This window comes from Neopsephotus bourkii, unplaced genomic scaffold (genome assembly GCF_033783945.1).
Source record: "Neopsephotus bourkii isolate Nb327-2 ecotype Australia unplaced genomic scaffold, CSIRO-AGI_Nbou_v1 NB_318, whole genome shotgun sequence".
Taxonomy (NCBI): domain Eukaryota; kingdom Metazoa; phylum Chordata; class Aves; order Psittaciformes; family Psittacidae; genus Neopsephotus; species Neopsephotus bourkii.
Window position 1 is genome coordinate 6,107,547 of NW_026900826.1, and position 24,065 is coordinate 6,131,611.

At 38.0% G+C, this 24,065-nt stretch overlaps 1 protein-coding gene across 4 annotated transcripts in view; it reads right to left on the minus strand.

The window, feature by feature from the left end:
* Positions 1 to 24,065, minus strand: part of THSD4 (thrombospondin type 1 domain containing 4) — a 314,820-nt gene that overhangs the window by 88,386 nt on the left and 202,369 nt on the right. The window contains exon 1 of one of the 4 annotated variants that reach the window (XM_061347532.1): positions 20,858 to 22,070. The exons of the other annotated variants lie outside the window; for them this stretch is intronic. Coding sequence (XP_061203516.1) covers positions 20,858 to 20,929 — 72 coding nt within the window. The 5' untranslated portion in view covers positions 20,930 to 22,070. Of the gene's footprint in view, positions 1 to 20,857; positions 22,071 to 24,065 lie in introns of those variants that run through there. 4 annotated transcript variants of the gene reach the window in all.

The following is a 24,065-nucleotide window of genomic DNA, read 5'->3' on the forward strand; positions in this document are numbered from 1 at the left end:
TAAATTGGAGAGACATCAATTTGATGAATGGACCACTCGGTGGATAAAGAACTGGCTGCATGGCTGCACACAAAGAGTTGTGGTCAATGGCTCAATGTCCAGCTGGAGACCAGTAATGAGTGGTGTCCCTCAGGGATCGGTGTTGGGACTGGTCTTGTTCAACATCTTTGTTGCTGACATGGACAGTGGGATTGAGTGTGCCCTCAGCAAGTTTGACAGTGACACCAAGCCGTGTGGTTCGGTTGATACGCTGGAGGGAAGGAATGTCATCCAGAGGGACCTTGACATGCTTGTGAGGTAGGCTGATGCCAACCTCATGAAGTTTAACCATGCCAACTGCAAGGTGCTACATCTGGGTCGGAGCAATCCCAGGCACAGCTACAGGCTGGGCAGAGAAGAGATTCAGAGCAGCCCTGCAGAGAACAACTTGGGGGTGCTGGTCGATGAGAAAATGAACACGAGCCAGCAGTGTGTGCTTGCAGCTCAGAAAGCCAACCGTACCCTGGGCTGCATCAAAAGAAGCGTGACCAGCAGGTCGAAGAAGGTGATCCTGCCCCTCTACTCTGCTCTCGTGACACCTCACTTGGAGTATTGTGTGTAGTTCTGGTGTCCTCAACATAAAAAGGACATGGAACTGTTGGAACAAGTCCAGAGGAGGGCCACAAGGATGATCAGGGGACTGGAGCACCTCCCATATGAAGACAGGCTGAGAAAGTTGGGGCTGTTCAGCCTGGAGAAGAGAAGGCTGCATGGAGACCTCATAGCAGCCTTCCTGTATCTGAAAGGGGCCTATAGGGATGCTGGGGAGGGACTCTTCATTAGGGACTGTATTAATAGGACAAGGGGAACGGGTTAAAACTTAAACAGGGGAAGTTTAGACTGGGTATAAGGAGGAAATTCTTTCCTGTTAGGGTGGTGAGGCACTGGAATGGGTTGCCCAGGGAGGTTGTGAATGCTCCATCCCTGCAGGGGATGGAGCATTCAAGGCCAGGTTGGACGAGGCCTTGGGTGTCATGGTTTAGAGTGAGGTGTTCCTGCCCATGGCAGGGGGGTTGGAACTTAATGATCTTAAGGTCCTTTCCAACCCTAACTATTCTATGATTCTATGATTCTACCTTCTGATCATACTTACCTAGCAGAAGACCAGCTCATCTTGAATAACAAAACTCTTTAATATATTTAAACTTCTCCTACCTGCTGAATACTTTATAAATACATAGAAACCATACATCATGACAATTCTGCCTACCTCATAACAAGGAATGGCTGAGGGATCTGCGGTTGTTTAGTCTGGAGAAGAAAAGGCTCAGGGGAGACCTTATCACTGTCTACAACTGCCTGAAAGCAGGATGGAGCCAGGAGGTTGCTGATCTCTTCTCCCAAGGAACAAAGGATAGCACAAGAGGTAACCGCCTCAAGCTGCATCAGGGAAGGTTTAGACTGCAGATTAGGAAGAATTTCTTCACAGAGAAGGCGGTCAGGCATCGGAACAGGCTGCCCAGGGCAGTGGTGGAGTCACCATCCCTGGAGTGTTCAAACCCTGTAGATGCTCTTAGGGACATGGTTTAGTGGTGGACTTGGCAGTGCTGTGGTAATGGTTGGACTGCATGATCTTCAAGGTCTTGTCCAACCTGTTGATTCTGTGATTCTATGAATCCAGAACCTATTCTAATTTTCTGGAGTGCACATCTCAAAGTTGTTGCAGCTTCCTGAAAATGCAGCACAACTTAACAAATCTTTTTAAGGCTATACACTATTTATTATCAAATAAAAAAAAAAAAAAGAAGTCTGCACTAAGATAAAAGTTGTTGGGATTGGCTACAAAAGAACAGTTAAGAAGAACTCAATGAGACCATCTGAGTTTCCAGCATCTCTAACAACTAAATGGATGACACTATGTTTGGTTAAATCTGGTCTGATTAAATGCTTTACAGCAGTTGAAGTCTTCACATACAAATATGAGCTCCCTTTACTGTGATTGCACACCTAGTATCTGCTGAAACTTTAAAGACAAAGAAAATGGAACAAGCGGCTTCTATGGCTTAAACCTGACTAAAGGAGGTATTGGTGTGAAAGAGTCTACTGAGGAAAGTGCCTTTGCTATCTGTGAGCCTTTCAATGTCTGCCTTAGCAAAAGAAAGGAATAAGAAGAAAAAATAGGACTAATATTTCACAGGTGGGACAGCCTTTCTCCACTGTTCATGAAGCAGCACAGAAGGATCTTCTAGCTCCTGTCAAATTTTACACCTGGCTGCAATAGGTTGTTGCATTTGTAAGCACTTAACGCTTGACTTCTATAAAGCAGTAGATAGCGACTCCTGAGGAGAGTGAATGGTTCCAGAATACTCACCATTTATACACGGCACAGCTGTTTGAATTTTAAAATGAAGAAAGCTAGATATGCTATGTAAGTCATGAAGACTTACAGTCCTTTCCAACCAGTGCCATCTGGCAACAAATCAGTCACACTGAAAAATGTTATAATCAGGACTCACTCACAATACTTAGTGTTTACAATGAGCTGACAATCAAAGAGTCTTAATTTCCAGGCTGTTGGTTAACAGATAGTTTTCCAAGACCTATCCTCTTAAGTTCAGAGAGTGACTGCAGGTCTTATTTATTTTGTTTGGTTCACCAAGCATCACTGAGTATTAATCTTTGTTTCCTGAACAAGTAAACACCTATTCCCAAATATCACCATTTTTGTCAAAAAGCAGAAATTACTTTCTACGGACTGACCGATGTGCTTGGCCTGATACTTTCATTCTTTACGGATATGTAATTAGGCATTTAAGTTACATTTCACTATTTTGCAATCCAGCTTTTAATTGCTTAGGTTATAAATAACTGGAAATATATTACTGGTGTGTATGTGACAACTCAAACATAACAATCACTACTAGAAGGGGTAATTACATGAAGCTCTAAAAATGTCTTCATGTTATTTCACATTGATAAAACACAGCACTGCTTGTGGTAATGACAGTTACAATGTGAGCTATTTATCCTTCACTGGAAAATTCTGCCTGACAGTCTTAAAATTCCCAGACTTTTGCAGGATCAGTCCAGGTAAGTTTTTGACAATGTTCCTCCTGCTCAAGAAGTGAGGGTGAGCTATGTGGTAGTGCAGATCACTGTACCTGTCAGACTACAAAGACAGCATACTAGAAAAGAAGATTCCATAATCCAATGCCAATGCTAAATAATTCTCTGCTCATCCACTACATGAAGCAGGATCAGTGACCACGAAATTCAAGGCATTTATACAAGGAGCACAGACTTGCAAAATGAAGGATCAGGCCATAAAGACTACAGAATTTGGGCTATTATGTACTTACCGTTACTACTTTTAAAGTATTTTCTTTCTGAAGAATTTATTCCAGACTTTCTACTATTGATTCATTAAAAATATCTATGCACAGATTAGAACTCAAAGAAATCAGGACGTAAATCTGTTTGCCCATATGTGAAGATCAGTTTGTAAAAGAACAAATTCTATTATTCTGGATACAATGCAATCTCCCCATAAAGAAAAGTCGTATCATAGAGAGTTTAGAAACCTGATGCTAGAATTAAGAAAGAGCCCAAATATACTACTCTCTACCCTAGAGCAAAATTAGCAGCACTTTGAAGTTCTAACACAAAATCTTCAAAGATTGCCTAACATTAACAAAAGCTTTGGGTTTACATACACTGTTTAAAAGGGACTATGAAATCTGTAGCACTGAATAAACTATGATGGTTTAGGAACCAGCCCTTCTATTCCCTCCCTAAAGTCCTGCGTGGCTCCAGACCTCCCTGGCAGGCTTCCCTTTCTCCCAGCTTTGGCCACAGGATACACCACAGGATTTATATCCAGAGGCAGGGTTTCAAGATGCCAGGGTTCAGCATGAGGTTTCATCGTTTCCCTGTTCTGTTTCCACATTCATGTTCCTCAGCACTACGCAGAACACCACAGATCACAGCTACTGTGGTACCTAATCTAACCACCAACAAAGAGACCAGATAAAATGCTCCTAGAAAAGCAAACACTCCTGCACAATTCCTATCAAAACACCAAACTGGCCCCCAGTAACATTTTAATGGGCCACATTTATGACATACCCAACCTCTACAAGCACAAAAGCACAATAACTAATTTCACATGAAAAAGTCCAGGCTTCACATCCTGTTCAGCAATGAAGTTACTGTTCAGTACTGAAGTAATTCACTTACCAATTCCATTTTACAAATAGCTAAAAAGATGCTACTACTACATTTATGCTATATAAGCACTCCAGACTTGCATCTCCAATACTTTGCATTTTGCTTAGACACAGGCACAAAGGAAAAGTGGTTGTAAAACACTGAGATTCTGATTTGTTAATACTTAAAGCTTATTTTGCACTGCTGTGTAAAAACATACATACTCATCTTGGTACCTGGGCAGTAAACACTGTGATGAGGAAAACTGTTCCAACTGCGTTTTACTGGACAAGCTTTTAAAAGAAGTTGTAAGCAGTAAGAAACTGTAAGATGGACTTTTTATGTATTTATTGTATTGGGTAAATAAATAAAAGTTTCCTGGAGTTTGTTCAAGGTCTTGTGGGATAGCTGCCAATCTCTGTTTCAAACTTAAAGCAAGTATACTGCAATATTTCACAGAACATCCATTCTGTTACCACATGACAAAAACAGTGACCATACTAATACTTACTGTAATTCATTGAAGAGTATATCCTTAAACTTGGCAGTAAAGTACAAAGAATTCCAAATGTAATTCTTAACATCCCCACCCCCAGACACTGGCAGGGTTTAGAAGCCAGGCTTTCTCAAAAGGAATGCTTTTAACTTCAGCACTAAGAGGGCTGAAATTATTGTAGAAAAAAGTGTATTTCCTTTTTCCTTCAAACACCCACCGTCTTCTGTGCAATTCAGCCCAAGGTTATAGAAAACTCTGTGTTCTAAGTTCGGTGATCCAAATCCTTCAGTCTTTACTTAGGCAAAACTCCCACTGAAGTCAGTGAAGTCAGTGGGAGTTTTGCCTGGGTAGGAACTGCTGGGTTTGGCGCAAAACATACATGGCTCTGTAAGCTAAGGAGAATGTGAGTGAAAGTCATGCATGTAAGTAGCTCATGTTTCCAGCCACAAAAATCATAAATTACTTTACAATATACAAATTAGCATCTTGATAATTTCATATTACTAGCATTACGCTGTAGCGTGTGTATGATTAAAGCAATGGAGAAAGGTTTGTATGATTATTGATAAAGTGACCACAAGGACACCAATTCTGTATGCAGTTACAGTTTTTTTAGTACAACTTCTTACTTAGCAATCATGAAAAAAGGAACCATGACCTAAAACAAAAAATCCTCTAGGAAAGGCAGGCAATGATTCCTTGAACATGCAGCTCTGCTTAGAGCTGTATTTCATGACCGAGAAGCTCTGCTTAAAGCCATGTACCTCATCTCATCTGTGCTCTATTGTAATGTAGGGCATACTACAGTACAGTATGTCTCATAGCCCCCCTAGAAAACTGTGGAGAGTATCTGAAATATAGGAAACTTTTGGTTCAGAGAAATGCTTCACAGAAAACAAAACACACTGTTACTTAATAAGTAAAATATCATGGTTGTGACATATCCATTATGGGTCTCCAAGTCATCTTAGCATGCTTATACTTTCCTTTATAAGTATATTCTCTCTCACACATGTGTACGTGCACTCTGTGTGAATTCAGCGTATGTTCTCAGATTTGGACAGCCCTAAACATCATCAGTACTGTGAAAAACAGATGTGGGGACTTTAACAATGGTTTTAGAGTGAAAACTGGTCCAAACTGACGTGTGACAATTAAAAGATTTACAATAAAGCATGAATTCGATTACACCAATTTTAGCCAACCTTCAGTATTCCATAGAACTATATTTTAAGTATCATACTTCATTTTTAATTTGCTTCTGCATGTTTCCCTTCCCCACTTTAAAGCTGCTTTAAAGTTTAGATTCAAATTCCTAAATAGGTTTTCAACCCTCAGAAAACTCAACTTTTGATAAATTAAATAACTGAAAATTTTTTGCTCACTTTGAACATGAAACCTTGATATAACTTCATGACATACCACTATTAAAAAATCTAATACCTTGAGTTTTTTGCCCTTCGGTATTTTTCCAGTCTTACTCTTCTGCTCTGCCAGTATGCATGTAAACCAGTTGGATATGATACCTGAAATAGCCACCCCAGAAACAAGACTGCTTTTTAAAAAAATCTCCCTGTAATGTTTAAGGCCTAAAAACCTAAATAATACTTAGAATCATTTTTGTATACTTTTATTCCTCCCCCGCAGACCTCCTTCCATCTGGGTTCGTAATAGTACTATGGGACACAATCACATAGGACAGAAGTTGTCAGCGGACTTCAGCAAGAGAAGTCTATGGAAGGCGAGAAGGATTTGTTGCAGGGGAGGGCTATACAAGGGTGCATTCCAAATATCAAAAAGTTACATTAATGGAAGATTTGCCTGCACCAAAATTCTATCCCATGATCACTGAGTTTTCTCTGCTTCCAAAGCCTCAGGGCACAGGGCTACAACCTGATTGCCTCCACTTTCCATGCTATTCCTGCTACGAGTCCTTTGTGACTTGGAGGAAGGGAAGAACTCCAGGTTTCTCATCCAAATAAAATTCTTTTATCAAAATCTAAAGTAATTATACTTTGGGGGTGGAAGCTGAGGGGGAAACAGAGGCAACAGGATGCAAAAAAGTATTTCCAGAAAAGCTCAGACCTGTAATACAGACATGGGTTCTCACCTTCCTCACATAAATTGTTTTCAGTAAACAGAAATCTTTCTTCTTCGTACCCTTAATATTTTCAAGTAACGAAACAGTATGGATTTTCTGAGGTTTACCTGAAAGAACCTAACAAACATGCTACCTATCAATTTGGGAAGGAAGCCATATACGATAACTTGTTATGATGCCACTGCTGCACTTGCCAAAAAAAAAATCTGGGCAAAGGCGCCAAAAAAAAAGGTAATTTGCAAAGGCTGATGGTCCTGCAAATGAATTAGCATGCATAGTTATCATACACAGAGACAGTGAGAATGGATTTTATGTGGGAGGTTAAGATGGGAAGAAGGTATATCAAATCGTGCCACTTTACACACAGAATGGGTTTAAACCTCTGTGGCACTTTTCTTTTTGGCAGGAGTGCTGAACTGTGCTGCAGCAGATATTCCCATGAGTTATGTCTCCACCTGTTTTAAAACCAGCACAGGAACTGAGCTCTCCACATTGTTGACACAGCTCAGTGCATTCAAAAGGGACAAAGCTTACAGCAAAAGGAAACAAGTCAGGGGACAAAAGAGTATTACTAGTTTTGCCTTCTACATAACTGGAAACCCCTAACTTCAGATGAAAAATACATGCTGTTATACCAGGTTGCCATGATAGATTTTAGAAAGACACAAGACAGTTTTATGGTCTTGTAAGTGTTCTTCACTGAAAGGGAAACTTGGAAATAATAAAGCACTTTCTTGCAACTGAAGCCTTACTGGAAGTGCTGCCAATTCAACAGTAAACTGGCTTCAAGTATGTGAAGTCAGATGGTTTCAGCTTCACCACTGCAGGGAAACCAACTCTGTAGCCTGGCACAACCACTGTCTGGAAATCTGCCATAACTGTGCATTGAGTTAAGCTCCAGACAGACTGTAAGGGCTGAACTTTAAACCATTTGTATTTTTAACGTACACAAATAAATTTACAGCTGCATAAAAAAATGTCACGCTTCAGAGATTAACCTCTAATAACCTCTCTTGCTATGTTAACAAAGACATTTAAAATCTGCTCCTCCAAGTTACACACGGCTCAGGTTAATGAAGGCAATTCAAAAAGAAATTTTAAGGCCTCATTATATCTAATAAGGGATTAGTGACACCAGCATTTTTTAAGACCATTTGTGGATACTTTCATGCTGCCCTGTAGCTTGGGACTCCCTCATTTTACCTCAGGATTCCCAGATGAAGGTAAGTTTGGCAAGGTAAACAATGTTACAGAAGTGAGTGGCAGGTAGGACTGGAAAATGGAAGTAATTTTCATGACATTCCACTTTCATCATAGGCAGTCTAGCATCTAACAATTCACTGGTATCACTACTTCACAGATGAGAAAAGTAAGGTCAATCAGTAAAGCAATCTGTCATTCTCATGAAGTAGAGTTTACCAAGAAAGAATACCTAAGAAACCTTTACTTTTGATTTCTGACTATAAACTAGAACCTGATTATAAACTATAACTATGTCCTTAAAGCTCTGAAAAATGTAACTGAATTTTCTCCCCATATTTTTCACTTTAAGTATTTTTACTGTTTTGTCTACACAACAGCTAGAGTTTGAAATACTTTTCGAAACAGTTCTACAAGAGCAACTAATAGAAAAGGCAGCAGGTTCCAGTGTGGGGTTGTTATTCTGATTTGGAATGTCAACAGAATTGTTTTGCCAGCTTTAGTTTCTACCTAGCAATGCCATTAAATTCTGTAGCTGCTTCAGTTTTGACAGTACAGGCCAATGGGGTCATTCCCATATGGATCCTCTATTGTCTAGTTAGCCAAATCTTTCCAATAATTTTTTCAGAGGTTGTGATGTTCAGAACAGATAAAAATTTCTGCATGGATTCTCTAACAGAGGTAAGATGGGCTTACATTATCAACTTTTTCTGACTGGGAGTACTAGTAGGATCACTTTCTTCTACATTATGTCCTGTTACCTGTTCCAAATCTATAGGTAAGTGACTGAAATTTCTAATGTGTTTAAAACTGGTCAGATGTTAAAACTTCCCATTGATTAGTCCATCTTCTGCCACATATTTCTTGTCTTGACTATGCTTAAGAGGTAGGAGACCTCTGGTAGTGTCTGTAGCTACAACAGCATCACATCAGTACTTCTTAGTTTTCATCTTATCTGAAGAAGTTCAACAAATGCACAGGACAGATGTAAAAATAAAACAAAAAAACAAGAACTGAGCCATCCAACTGCTAAAGCAATTTGTTCATGCATCTGATAATATTCTACAACTGTTGATGTGACTCCAACCTATGGTGTACTGTTTGGGCTTTATGTGGCCTACACAAATACACATAAAGGCTGTAATCCATTAAAAACTGTGTATACTTAATTGAGAAGCAGTATTACATCTTCTACCCAAAAAGACGCTATAAAATGCAAATTAAAATGAGTAGTTACGTCCACTGGTCTCAGGGAGACAATGAATACCAATAGCATAACAAGGGCATTTTGTCAATAACAACTCATAGAAGAATCAGTGAAAAACTGCTTTTTTGTCTGACTCAGGAATTACTTTTAAAATGGTATGCTCTGGTAAGATAAAAAGAGATCACAAATACATTAATTGTTTGCATTTATACATACATGTAAATACACTGTTACTCATGTTGCTAGTTTTTTTTACATAGAAAACCAGCCATTACTCGTTTTCTAGAACCACTGTGTATCACAGTTACAGTTATATTATTTCTTCATGGTTTAAACAGCTTCAAATTCAAAAGTCCATAATTTCTATGCAAAGTTAAAGGCAGACAAAAAGGGAGATTCACAAGGGAAGTGTACCTCTATGCAAACATCGCCACAGGCAACCAAACAGAAAAACTCCAGCTAAATGATCTGTTTGGAACAAGTATGAAATTTCTTACATAAATTAACTGAGAAAACTTGATAGGCGTACCTAAATGTCACTGCAGCAACTTTTAGGGCCTAACTGCATGCGTACACTCAAATACTTTAAGACAAAGGAGGACATAATCCAAATTTGAATTAAAATGTGACAACACTTACCTGATATGAAAAATGTAATAGCTATTATCAGTATTCACATTTCATAAGACTTCTATTTGCATCTGAATCTTACTTATAAAACTGCTTGTTATTAACCAGAACACATGCACAAAAATTTGTTATATTTAATTCTCTCCACAGTACCTTACCTTCAACAGCCAGCCACAGAGCTCCATCTGATTAGTATCACTAGGACCAACAAATTATTTTTATGATTATTTGAAGAATTTGCTTTGCAATAGATGTTAGGATATGAGACCTTATCAAAGCAATCATATCCAAACAACACCGACAAGAAAGCTGTCGGTATTGTGGGTCCTGCTACTCTATGGATTGCAATGCCTCCTGCTGAAAGGAATCTCTCACCTTCTGGCAATGTAACAATGCAACTGTATGATGAAAAACTTCGGAAAGAAGGTATCTTTCCAAGTATAAAAAAATATGAAGACTTCACTTAATTTTCAGTTCACATACCTATTGGTTTCTAAATAGAAATGCACTATTAGAGAAGTTAGTAAATTAAAATGCAAAGTTTCGATTAAAGCTTTCAGCAGATTTTATAGGAGGAAAAAAAAACCCCACAGGTATTTACTGCATTGAAGAAAATGTCTCTGCTTTCAGCCTGCTTCCCTATAAAACCACTAACAACAGAAACCAAAATCCGTAGGGAGGTAAACTGTACCTAAAAAAAAATCATCATTAGCTGGATAGCACTCCACTGAATATTTACTCTTGCACTCCAGAAGTCCTGAATCATAAAGCTAACAAACCAACCACAGAACCAATCCCCCTCAAGCACTTCCCCTTCCAAAAGGTATTGAACACTTTTTTCAGCCTTTTACTATCACCACTGTAATCCTCTGAAGCACCCAAGTGATGACATTTCATTTAGGTAATTATGCAATGATTTCAGATTGGAAAAACATTAACTACCTCATCATATCTGTCAGTTTGAGGGTTCACTGAGTAACATGTTAATGGTGCTAATTAGACATCACCTGACCTCCAAGACAAAAGGTTAATATTCTCACAGACATAAAACAAATCATGGCAAATGTTCGTTTTCTTTTTCGGGTTTGTATTTTGTTTATTTGTTTGGTTCGGGTTTGTATTTTGTTTATTTGTTTGGTTTGGGTTTGTGTTTTTTTTCTTTTCTGTTTGGTTTGGGTTTTTGTTTGGTGGAATGAACTGTGGGGGCCTACATCTAGACTAATCTAGTGAAGAGAAGAATTGGGGGGATCTTATTCTCGACAACTACCTGAAAGGAGGTTGTAGTGAGGTAGGGGTTGGTCTCTTTTTCCACCTAACAAGCGATGGGACAAGAAGAAATAGCCTCAAGCTGTGCCAGGGGAGGTTTAGACTGGAGATTAGGAAAAATCTCTTCACAGAGAGGGTGCTCAGGCATTAGAACAGGCTGTCCAGGGCAGTGGTGGAGTCACCATCCCTGGAGTGATCAAAAACTGTGCAGATGAGACCCTTAGTGACATGGTTTAGTGGTGGACTTGGCAGTCCTGGGGTAATGGTTGGACTTTATGATCTTAAATGTGCTTTCCAACTTGTTGATGCTATGATTCTATGAATCTCTCCTACAGTGGGCCTAAGGTCTTCATTCTCCCAGTCCCTGCATTTGTCTTCCAAGACTTCAGTGGCATACTCACCATCTTCTTAATGCTTTTTTAGCAGCTGGAAACAGCTGCAGGTGTTAACTTTTGATCTTATCTGCTCCCAATCAATTCTGAAAATGAACATTCATGTATATGGCTGGAGCTACAGCTGCCAGTCTTTCCAAAGTCTAATGGACTTCTGTGCATCACAATACTTCTGGCAACATGGAAAAATGTGTGAGATTTTGCCAAGGAACTCCTAATTTTCAGTACCCTGTATCTTGTCTTGTAAACATATATTGATTCTTCTTTCATAAAAATGCCTTTGGGAAAATCATAAAAGAATTAAATGGTTCATTTTTCCCCACACCGAATCCAGTGTAGTAAGAAAATGACAAAATTAACGTTAGAATAATGAATCAGGTATCCACTACAAAAGTGTAAATAATGGAAAGAAAAAACCCACACTTAGTAAATAGCATCTATTATCACCTTTAAAATAGTGTGATATTTTAGCAGTTTATTAGGAATGAAAACACAGATTCCTAGCCCGATTTCTCACTGAGATTAAGGCTCTTTAAAGCCTCTTGGTATTGACACAGCTATAAAGAAGTCAGTACAACTAAAAATAAAACTAATCTTTCTGATTTCTTCTGAAACAAGTTATTCTGATGAATAAGTTATTATGATGATTTAACTTTATCTGAACCCTAAGCATGGTTTTCCTTTCTATTAACCATTTTTCTGTGGTTAGAAACTGATTCCTAGCATTACAAATTAAGCATCATGACATCAGTTGTTACTCCTGGCACTTCTTACTCTTTGTCTGGCAATTAAAAGTGGTGGTCATTCAGAAAGAAAAGGCAGGACAAAGTCTCTGATAACTAAGACAGCTGGACGCATTAGGTATTTCTTACTTTCACTATCAGAATGGTCTGATAGTGGAGTTGCTTATCATTTTGATTTGCTTTAGCTTTTTTAACTTCCTGAACCATAATAAAAACAGCTGAAGAAATATCTGTTTCTTATGTTGATTATTCTTAGTTACTGGTTTCTTTGGCAATGTACTGTTGTTCCCTCTGCCATTGTATCAACAATAACTGAGCATCTCAATTAATGTAACATATTACAAGCATTTGGTGTATGATCTATCAGGCAGCCTGTGGATAGTATTGAATAGTCAACCTTGAAATACTAAGACAATCGCCTGACTACCTGAAAAATTCAAAAGGATGAGATGCAGCCATAGGGCAAATGATGTTCTAATCGCCTCATATCATGAGCAGGGTATGCGTGTGTTACCCTTAATGACATGGGGCTACTATGCCCCTGTCACTTATCCTCTTCCACTTCCTCCACAGTACCAAGGAAATTTGTGCCTGACCTTCTTCAAAATATATAAGCAAATACTTTATAAAAAGTTTTCAGTTCAACAGATTGGCTCAAACATAAATCTACCATTTAAGCAGAGAATATTTCATTTAATGATGAAATAAGAAAAGTAATTTATATAGTTATTCTGTGTCCTTGTGCTTTTCTAGAGGATATTGGCTCACAGCTAACATCAAAACTGTTTGTGCCCCTGGCTAGAATACTTCACTATCACCTGCTCATTCGAGCACTAAATAAATCTCAGTTTTCAAGTACTTACAAGCAAGGGTCCAGCACGTGTTTCAAACGCTCTATTCATGTACAGATGGTAACATGCCCTCCATACACTGAATGTTATCAAATGCAGTTTTGTTGTCTCTGCAGGAGTAACTCAAAACTCATTTCAAAAGTATACTGAAATTATTACATTAAGAAAAAGAAGAGATATTTCCTTAGAGGAGGCAATTTCATACAGTAAATCTATTAACTCTTTGGGATTAAAATGCAGCATTTCCACATGTTTTTACCATTGCTTCTATAATTTTAGCTTACAAGAAGCACGGAAGCATATTGTATTAAAGCTTTCAACTGCTATGTTATCCTTTACCTGTGATGACTTACATATTTTCAAAAATCAGTTGAAAAAAAAAATCCCTTTTAAATTTTCAATTAAAGAAGTGGTTTCCAACCAACATATTTTAACAAGAAAATTATTTCTCCTTTAAGTCAGAAAACGTTGAAGGATTTATTTCCACCTCCATGATATTTTGTAAAAAATCTCATGAAAAATGGAAGCAAACATTATGCTGCAGTCAAAAAGCAGTTATGGTTGGAATGATTAATTTATTGACTCCTAATTCACCTCACTCTCCTGTGTCTGCCAAATAGGTGGGAGTGGAGATTTGTAAAAACTTCTGTCTCTTGATAAAACCTTCCTCACAACCCACACACTGGGAAAATAATACCTGTAACCCATGAAGAAACAGATCAACAGCTTCAGGCAATGACATACACAGGCAAACCTTTAATTTAATACTCTCTCATGCTCCACTTTCATGTGTCTCATTTAGAAGGGGTCTTTAAGAGAAGCAATGTAGCTGCTGTCAGTGATATAATTGCTGTGTTGGTGCCTTTGGGTCCTTAAACACACCAGAGAATGATGTTTGATCCCTGCTGCTGTCCTTTTGACAGCAATCAATAGTGAGCCATATATAAGGAACAGATCAAGTAAGGACAGGGGTATGTCACACATACCACTCCCCTTCTACCCACTAGGTTTTAACCATGCAGTGAAAATTTGCTTCACGTTCCTAATCACTCTGTAATTCCTTCCAGCTCTTGACTCACAGGCTCTGAGCCACAGAGCACTGCTAGTAATCCGTCTATAGCAGTATATCTGCAGGACAGCTTGTAGCAAAATTACAGTCTTGACTTTAACAGCAGGGCATTTGTTTAGTTACTTAGCACAGCCTCTTTTGTGTGCCAGGTTCTGATTTCCAAAATGGCCCTGGTCACAAGAGGCCACATAATTCTATTAATCAACTAGTCTCCTTAGAATGTGTACATCATCCCCATGCAGAACCTAACAGAACTGTACATAAAAAGAAAGATAATCTCACACACTGGGGGGTGGGGGGAAGTGTTTTAAGAAGTGATATTACTTAAAGGCAATCACCAGGAGTTTACAAGAATTCCCATTCTTTTAATTAAAGATTTTATGAGTCTTGGAACACATTCCTGTGCCCTATTATACATCAGAGCACTTAAAAAAAATCAGAGCCTTATAACATTAACGTAAAGTGATAGAAAAACCAGAGAAGTCTTCTTTAGAAGAAAGACTGTATATATATATTTCTATAACAACTGTTACAATTTATAAAACAACTAGAGACTTGTTTTCCTTACTAGATTGTATTCCCCCCTTTTCTGCTGTTTGTGAATACCTTTCAATACATCCTAACATAAACTACCCACCTCCTAAATTCATCTTTCTATTTATACACTCAGCATGTTTGGAACAACTATTAAAATTCTAAGAAATTCAATCTAAAGTCACTGTGCCAGGAGAGAAAACATTTACATTATAGTGATAAAAATGCATTTGCTAGCATTCAACTGTAACTGAATTATTCTCTAAAAAAAAAAAAAAAGTAAAGCAAGAGACTTGATACTTATAATGAAATACAATAAAAGTATTCTGTGAACTCTTAGTTTCTAGGTAAAATAGTATTTCCAGGCGTAAAATTCACAGTATTAAAACATATGTCTATCTCACAAGTAATCCCACATATTTCTCAGACAGCTTTCCAGAAAATGGTCTATAAACCATATCTAAGAAACAAATTATCCATCACACACACCCATTTACGTGGTAATGGCTTAATGAATTTAGCTTAACTATGGTAGGACTGAGCATGATACTGTAATTACTGTGAGAATTACTGTAGTCCTCAATCTGTCTTTTAGACGTTTAGAGCATGGAACAAGAAGCTCACCATAGCCTGAACCAGAGCCCAAAGTCAAAAGGCTTTGGATTCAGGCCTATGATCTCAGAGCTATTAGGGAGGTATCCTTACAGGCTTCTGCCAGTACACACCGCTCTGCTAACATTCCAGTTCTGCCTTTCCCACAAGAATAGGCAAGGATCCACAGTACGGGGAGAACTAAAAGCCCCACAGAAATCTTGAGAAGAAAACTGGAAGAACATTTATTCCACTTAATCACAAAGGCTGAAAGAATACATTTTAAGGCATTTGCTAGAATGTAATTAACTTTAAACAGAACACGTACTACACCAAGTTTACATCGAAGTTTTAAAAGCAAAATAGGGCTGTGTTACTAATACTGCAGTTGAGACAGCCAATAAAGGCTAGGGAGAGTGAGGCAAGAATGCCAAACAAACCTGTTCGGTAATACTTACAGCAACAGCAATACAGAGCATATTCTTATAATTTGGCCATGTCTGTGGGTATTTACTTGACAGGGTTATTTTTCAACTACGGTATGTCTCACTTTCAGATGTTCTACTGGTGATGTCAGCAATTACTGCCATATGTAAATTACCATCTGTTTTTTCTAACTCAGAATAGGGTAACTGTAAATCTGAATAGCTTTCTTTTATGTATGCTAAATAAATAAGAAGTTCAATTCCTCCTTAGATACCCGTTTACAAAGGCTCTCAAGTATTCTCATACTTCATAAACAGAAGGGTTAAGGGTGATGTTTTATGGGAAAATGTAGTCAAGGTGACATATCCATTTCTCAGGAGAATCAATGGAAGTCCTTTTAACCTTGGCTTGCAGATGGGAATACTCAGGTACAAAGATGAGAAATTACTTTTGTCAGTATTTCAGTGGAGAAATTATGCTTTCTTATATGCTAGCTCCATGAAAGTCAGAAATAGAAATGCTTGTTTTATTGGGTCATATCATGTGCTCCCTGCCTATAATTGAAGATGCTGTATCAGTAACTGTAGCCTGGTGACTCAGCAGATAAAAGTTAATTAGTTAATTTCCTGGCCATACAGAGTTTCTTTGAGACAGTACTAGGATGCAAAACCATTATGGTGCTGGAAAAGCTGATTTGTCAAGCATATCTAAAAGCTGTTCTTATTGATAACTGGTTTGAGCTTCTGAATGGTATTTTACCTCTGTGCCTCAGGCATTTGTAAGTAACAGCTGTGTAACAGCACTCACCTACCTCACAGGACTACTGTAAAAAACTGAAGACAAAATCCACAGATAAACAGTAATTAAGGCCACTCCAATACAGCTGGTAATATAAAGTCGAATGCAACAAATGATGATCATTAACAGTCAAGCAGTGTAAGCATTGCCTTGTTCTTTCTCCACACTGTACTTCTAGGAAATGTACTTGGGTTTCTTTCCTCTTGCCTAAGCGGTCTATTTCTACAATCAACAAGGGAGCTCCATTCATATGTTACCACACAGAAATAAGTCAACGCTGGGGTGAGTTCTACTTCTCAGCTAACCTCAGAACTGATTGGGCAGGCAGGAAAGAATTCCACACAGGGCTTCACAAACCCTGAAGATGTTTTTTAAAATGTCTTATTAAGGTTCTTCTTCCACAGCCCTGTAGAACACAGAATTAATTCTGTGCATATACATGCATGGGTATGTGCTCATATGCAAAGTTCTAGAAGCAAAATCACAACTTCAAGCTTACAATATGGCTCACAAGTATTCAACAATGAAAGAAAGATAATTAGGAATGGGAGAAATGGTTCAGGCCTAACAGAGACTCTCTTTTATCTCTTCTAAACCCAAAACAATCTATCTACCTATTTTTAGGCATGAAACAAATCAGTTCACCTACAAAGATAGTGCTAAAAGTACTCCTTTTAACTTATAACTAGTATATGTTCTTTTGGCCAGAAAAGTAACTGTCTCTTGGTGCAAAGTCCATATAATTTGGATTAATAACTGAACCAAATCTTCTAAAGTTTGTCATTAATACCTTTGCTGTTTTTCCTGTTAAATATGCTTTGAACCTCTAAGTGATCTTAAGTTTCCTGCAATGGCCTGCGTTTGTGTAGTAGGGATTGTGACACCTGAACCTGTTCAGAACTGAATGATCTTTTAAAGTGTTGACAAGTTCTCTTTTCTTCTCTGGTTCCTGTGGGCAAGTTACATACTGCAGAGACAGCCACTACAAAAGCAGAAATGAATGGAAGCTCATGACAACAGGGTCTTCTGTATTTGTGTCTCTTCAGCGTGGGACACTGTAAAACAACTGTTTCAAGTATCAACCCAGAAGCCACTGGTCAGAACCAAGAGATTCAGACTCAAAGCTGCTCAGGCTCCCTTGTGCATTTTAGTAGGTAGACTGTGATGCTGTCACTCTCGTTTATGCTCAAATTCCAAAAGGAAGCATTTCATGTCTGTGATTAAACTAACACAGAATTTATAATAAAAAATATATTAAAACAACCACTGAGGAATTTATTATCTTCTACATTTCACATTAACTGCTTTACAAAGAATGCTCATCTGCACCTAGTATTCAGATATTCTTAAAGGTAAATAGTATCCGTATATTTAAATAAAAAATTTGCCTCTATAAACAACTATTTACTGTATTAGCTGTAGCAAAACATCTTGTTACCTGAACAAAAACCATTCAGGAACTGAAAACAATTAGGTTTAAATCTTAAACCAGTTCATATTCACTTAAACCTGTTGAAAGTTGTGTTATGTCATATCATGTATTTTTATGATTAGTTAGATTATGATTTCTTGCCACATTAAGATACAGATCAAATAAAAATTTAAGTTACATGCTAGGCTTAGTTCCCCTTGTCCACATATGTTGACAGCCAGACTGAAGGTTTTTAATGCTCACAGAAAACAATGCAAGCAAAACACAGAATTGTACAATTTGATAATGCTTTTTCACTGAGGAGGTCAGGCCAGTGAGTTAATAGTGCATAGCTTCACTGACCCAGGTAGTACTGACAGTACTGATTCATGGCCGATGTGCACAAGATTAAACAAGCTGCTACAGTGGAAAGAGAATTCAGCTGAAAGCACTAATACCTCAAGGAAGGTGAAATTCTTTTCTTACAATACAAATATCTATCAAGTATACCAAGAAAACAGTGTTTCTAAGGCTGACAATGAGTGAGGAGTAATTATATTCTTAGGAAGACTTGAAAATACAGGATAGGTTATTCCTCAAGAAGACACTCTAGTTGCTCAAAGATTTCTCAAACTCAGTGTATATAGTAAAACCAACTATTCTATGATTCTGTGAAGACAGTCATGCTTATTTGGTAAAAAGCACACAGAAAAATTTTGGTCTTGGCCATTGCAAATGGGCTATAAGTTGCAGAGCTATGCAACCTTATTTCCCTCCTGAATGGAAAAGTGACGTAATGCAGTTTTGCTGAGTTCATGCCAAGTCATTCCTTAACAACAAATGTAAAGCACAACATACTTAAAAACACACTAGAACAAGTGTTAGGTGTTCCTTAAAAATTAAGGGTAAAAACGTAACAGTTAGATTTTTACAATTTTCTGTTTCTTGAATGGTCCAAGTTCTGCATCATAAAAACATGAGAGAGCAAGCTGGCAAGAAAAGCAACTTCCCATTGATTTTATAATCTATTAAACACTGACACTTTTATGAGCCGAACTTTTAAAAATACATATGTATAAATCAATTAAAATATTCAGAAGAGAGAACAGTTCAAAAGAGCACAAAACTGTAAGACAGGTTCCTTTTAAAAATGGCTTCTTACTTATTTTCCCTGTCTTCAATTCACTGTCTGCCCACCACAGGAAAAATCTTAACTGAGTAATTCATACAGAAATAATAGTTACCTACTAAAACCTACAAATTAAGATTCACTGATAAGGAGAAGGCCATTTTTCATATTCTGTCTCCAATATTAGCTGAAAAACTAAGAACAACAGCACAGTTTAAAGAACTTGGCATATGGATTAGATGCTAAAGCATTCCACATTGCACTTTTACTGCAGCAGTTCATTTCCAGGTAAGAAGACAGCATTGCTTTTATTTTCCTTGCTAACGAGGATAATTGGCAGGAACACTGCTGCTGCTCTAGATTTGTTCTTTATATGGATCTCTGAAGAACACATGTGCATGCAGTGGTGACAGAAATATCCTCTATCTGAGCCACCACACAGTCTAAGTCTATGGTATGGACAAGGTGAGCCCATCTATCAATCTCTGTTCTCAATAACTCAGGAAGTTGAAAATTTCAGTGACAACTAGAAGGCAGTAATCAGCTTTTGGTTGTTCCAATCATCAATCCATCCCAATGCACTGAGCTTCTGCTGAAAATTTTCCCCTGCTTTAATTATATCCAAGGCAGCACAAGATTCCATTAAAAGGCATTTTCTTGAATCAAAACTGTTACAATTTCTCTTTTTAAGACACCCTGAAAGCAAAATACAGTTCGTATCTAGACATGCAAGCTACTAAGTGTCAATCACACACTGTTGGACTATGTGCTTTTTCCAGTTCACCTCCACTTTCTTTTATCAGGGAAAGTAATTGCTTTGGACTTTACTAGGCTACTAGGAACTTATGACAGGGATAACAAAAGGTAAAGCTCTAAAGAATCACTGTTTTCAGAAGTTTTACTTAAGGCAGGCATATTATTGAACAAAACAATCCAATGATGCCTTTAAAATGCAGAACTATACATTTCAGGTAAAGCAAGGCAGAATGAGTATTAAATGTGTTTTCTGCTAGCAATTTCATTAGACTGAATATTTCATATCTAATAGCTTGAGGAATTATTTTCTACATGACAAATGAGTAGCTGCAATTTTCTGCTTTGGTATGAAATAAGGACTTGATGAAAAACTCCGATGAGAACAAATATCTGGAAACGGCTCTTTGTAAATCAAACAGCAACTTTTTAGAGTATAACAAGGGCTGTTCTATTCCATTATTTTAGATTTCTCATGTTAAGAATGCACAAAGTCCCCCTAATGATACCACATACATTTTAAAAAAATCAAGTTCTTTCTGCCCTGCCACATATTAAACGTTAAACATGTCTGCACAAAAAGAACATTATTAAAGTAACACAATCTGGCGTTTTTACATGCTCACATCCCCAAAATAAAGGCTTTTTAAAAACTTTTTCAATCAAGCACTTTTTTTTGTAGAAAACCTGAACAGAACAGTACCATCTACTGCTGCAAAGAGTATCATATTTCTCTATGTTTGTAAAGAAAAATTCACAAATCAGTCATCTCACAGAAAGCATATTGTATATCAAATGCAAGAAGCTAACTTTCAAACTACTCTCCCTTAGTACCTATAGGCTTCTGCAAAGAAACCCCAAACCAGCCCCCAAACCAAGCAAACAACAATCCCCCAAACAAAACAAACCGCAAAGCCTAAATCAAACCAAAACTATAGCTTTTTATATGTCAAGAAAACAATACAGTTCTAAAATGTCTACTAACATAAAAATCATTCACAATCCATCTTAACAGATCGGAAGAAAATACAACTTCGACAAAGCAATTTTTGACAAGACATTATACTTTGCTTACCTCACCCCCAGGTCTTGCTAACACTGCTGTTTGAAAGCAGAGCAACGTTAGTATCAGGTAGCTGACAAACATTATTACCCAAAGTTAGAGCTACCCTGGAGGAGAAAACCCTCTGCCAAGTACTAACAGCTAGCAGATGCACTTGGGTGTCTCAGGATCACAGTTCTTGTAGGTACTACTCTCTCCCTCTCCCCCTTTCGAGAGCACTCACTGTACAACCAGGAGCTTTGCTCTCAGCACTGCTCTGAAGACAACTGGTAAGTTGATCTCTTCATGTAATGACTTCTCCCTGCTGGGGGAGGGGGCTCAGCTAGCACTGAGCTGGGGGGCTGTAGTTAGTAGAAAGCGAAGAAGGGGAGGGACAGGAATGGTCACTGCCAAGTTATGCATCTGCTGTGATTCATGGAACAAGCTAAACGCTAACCTTTAATGCACGAGGAAGTTTGGCAATGCATTATTGACTTAGGCAGGCATGATTGGAGAAACAGGCTAAAGCAACTTGCAAAAGATGCCTGTTGATGGTTAGACGGCATGTGCTACTTAAAGGTACAGCACCTCCTTTTACTGAAGTTTGTAACAAATAAATCATCAATTTAAAATCTAACCAGGATACAGCCTATGGTTTTACAGTCAGCCCTTCAACAGCACAATCCCCCAGCCTGAATGGCCTGATCCTGCCAGGTACTCAGTCAAAATCTGCTAGTTCTAACTCCTGGCCCACAGGGAAGCCAAGTGTCATTCCCTCTCAAGAATGTCACAAGTGCTTCCTGAAATGGACCCCCATCCAGTAGGGTAATCTTGGAGCAGGATATGGGTATAATCTCTCTTTCTTTTTCATATTATAGCTGAATGGAAGAAGTTTTGATTTGTAACACTCCAACCCATCAAACAACCTGCCATGACTAAGCAAGCAGAAGAAAATCTTTAATTTTAGAAAATGAGTAAGATCTACTTACAAATAAAGAACAAAGCAGCAATAAAAACCTGGTGCAAAAATGAATTATTACATCTCAAAAGCAGACCACTGAGTGTTTGTCCACAAAATGAGAAAAATTGCAGAGATACAGAAGTTGGAGGATGTCAATTTAGTTGGTATGTCCAATTGTAATCTCTACACAGTAGACTTTTTCTAATGCTAGACTAAGCAACATAAAAATACAGAATATAAAAAGTTTTGAACTCAAATGATCCATCATGCTCAACAACAGGAGAGAAGAAATGTTCTATAACACATATAGTCCTCTAGTCCCCTTATTTTCCTTCCCTTTCTCATTTTACTTTTTAACTTCTTCTAACTCTACTTTTGTCTACCTAAGTATTTTATCATGGGAATGGGAGACGTTACGTCCTTAAAGTTCCAACTCCTGAGGTCAAGAAATCACAGTATACTCTCATCTTTCATATAAATACATATTTCTTATCCTTATGGTTGCAGGGGAAATCTCAAAAACATGACCCAAGAATAACCTTATCTCATATGTCAGACAGTAAACCACAGGAGCTCTGAATACAGGTACTTTAAAATACTTCAAGATTTTTAAGAGGCAGGAAGCTAACATTTGGTGAAACTGAGCAGCACACCATTACTGTGTATTAGATTTCACACAGCAGAACATGTCAGACTCCTCAAGCTATTTTGAAACTAGCTTTACTAACCATTATTTTCACCTGCTGTGAGAGAAACAAATGTTTTCCTTTTTTTTTTAAATATTCAGACAAAACATAACAGAATTCTTTTATGCATTAGACAGCTTTCAGAATTGTAATTAAATACAGTCAAATTCCTAAACCAGCATAGAACAGCATTCTCACTGCTGTTAAAAGTCCAAATTCTGCTGGATTCAAATCTGAGTATCTCGTTCTCCAGCATAATAAAATCTGAATTATATTAACTAGATACCATTGTCACTGAGCCTCTTCCCTCTCAGGCCTTTCCTTTGACAGACTACTACTGTTCTCCATAAAGAGTTCCATCACTTCTCCTGTCCAACCGGAGTCACAATGCTGTGTGCCCTTCATTTTTAGCTTTCAAAATCAGCAGACCACTTTTCACAGATCAACCCTTTTTTTTCCCTGGCATTACACGGCCTTGCAGGACCATGGTTCTGGTAGCATTACTGCCAATACCTGCTAGCACCGTGTTCAGTGCCAGGTAGGAAGCAATGCAATGTAGACTAAGCATGACGAGCAGTCTCAACAGCAGAAGAGTCCCCTTCAGCTGACTCCCCTCAAAGGAACAGTAAAAAGTTTTAAAAAGCCAGAGTGTGAGTTTCAGTATGGAGCTCATGAGTGGCTCTTCTGAATGATGTGAATGATCACAGGCAGCCAGCCCCGGAGCTGTAAGAATGGGTCAGAGAGCCAAACTGGCACCTTTTGAAAACTTGACACTGGAGCCTTAATGGTACTTTATGACAAAAATCATGCAGAAATGTCTACTACTATGTTGATCTCACAAATACAACACCTCACTTCAAGAGCTAAATGAAGGAAGCATTTTCCCCCTTTTTAAGGCAAGCTGAAGGTTTGCAGATTATACCACTGTGCTGACAGCTAAATGCAGAGCTGCCATTACAGGTACTTTGTATGCTGGTTGCCTATGGCAAAGCCTCGGGACTGAAAATGCAAAATCAAATAAACTTAAAGAAATTTTCCATCAAAACCCTGTCAGGAAGCCAACCTGTCCTTCTAGATTTCTGCCCCCCCCCCCCCCTTCTCCTCCCAAATATCTAGATTACCACAAAAGGATAGTGAGCAAACTCCCAACTAAACCAGAATCCAAAACACTTTCAACATGAAAGCTCCAATTATGACACTTACAACTACAGTTTCAGTGCTTGAAAACCTTTAAGAATACACCACTTCAGATGTTGCAGTGTGTAACAAAATCTCCAATGATGAAAGTTGGTTTGTGCAAATTGAAACAATACTGATTCCATTAAAACAAAGCTTTTATCTTATCTGCAATTCTTCACAAAGCCAACTCATTTTTGTGAATAAATATATAGCATAGGCACAAAATTATCAATACTCTCCCTTTTAAGGAAAGTTAGAAAAGTAAAAAATCAGGAGTAACTGTGATTTTGGTCCTCTCTCTGCTGATCCTTCCAGCAAGCAGTATATCCTCTGTAAATTATAAGAAAAAAACTTAGCAAAGTCTAAATATTAGTAAGACGAGTTTCTGAGCACAGAAAACTGTACTACACTCCCA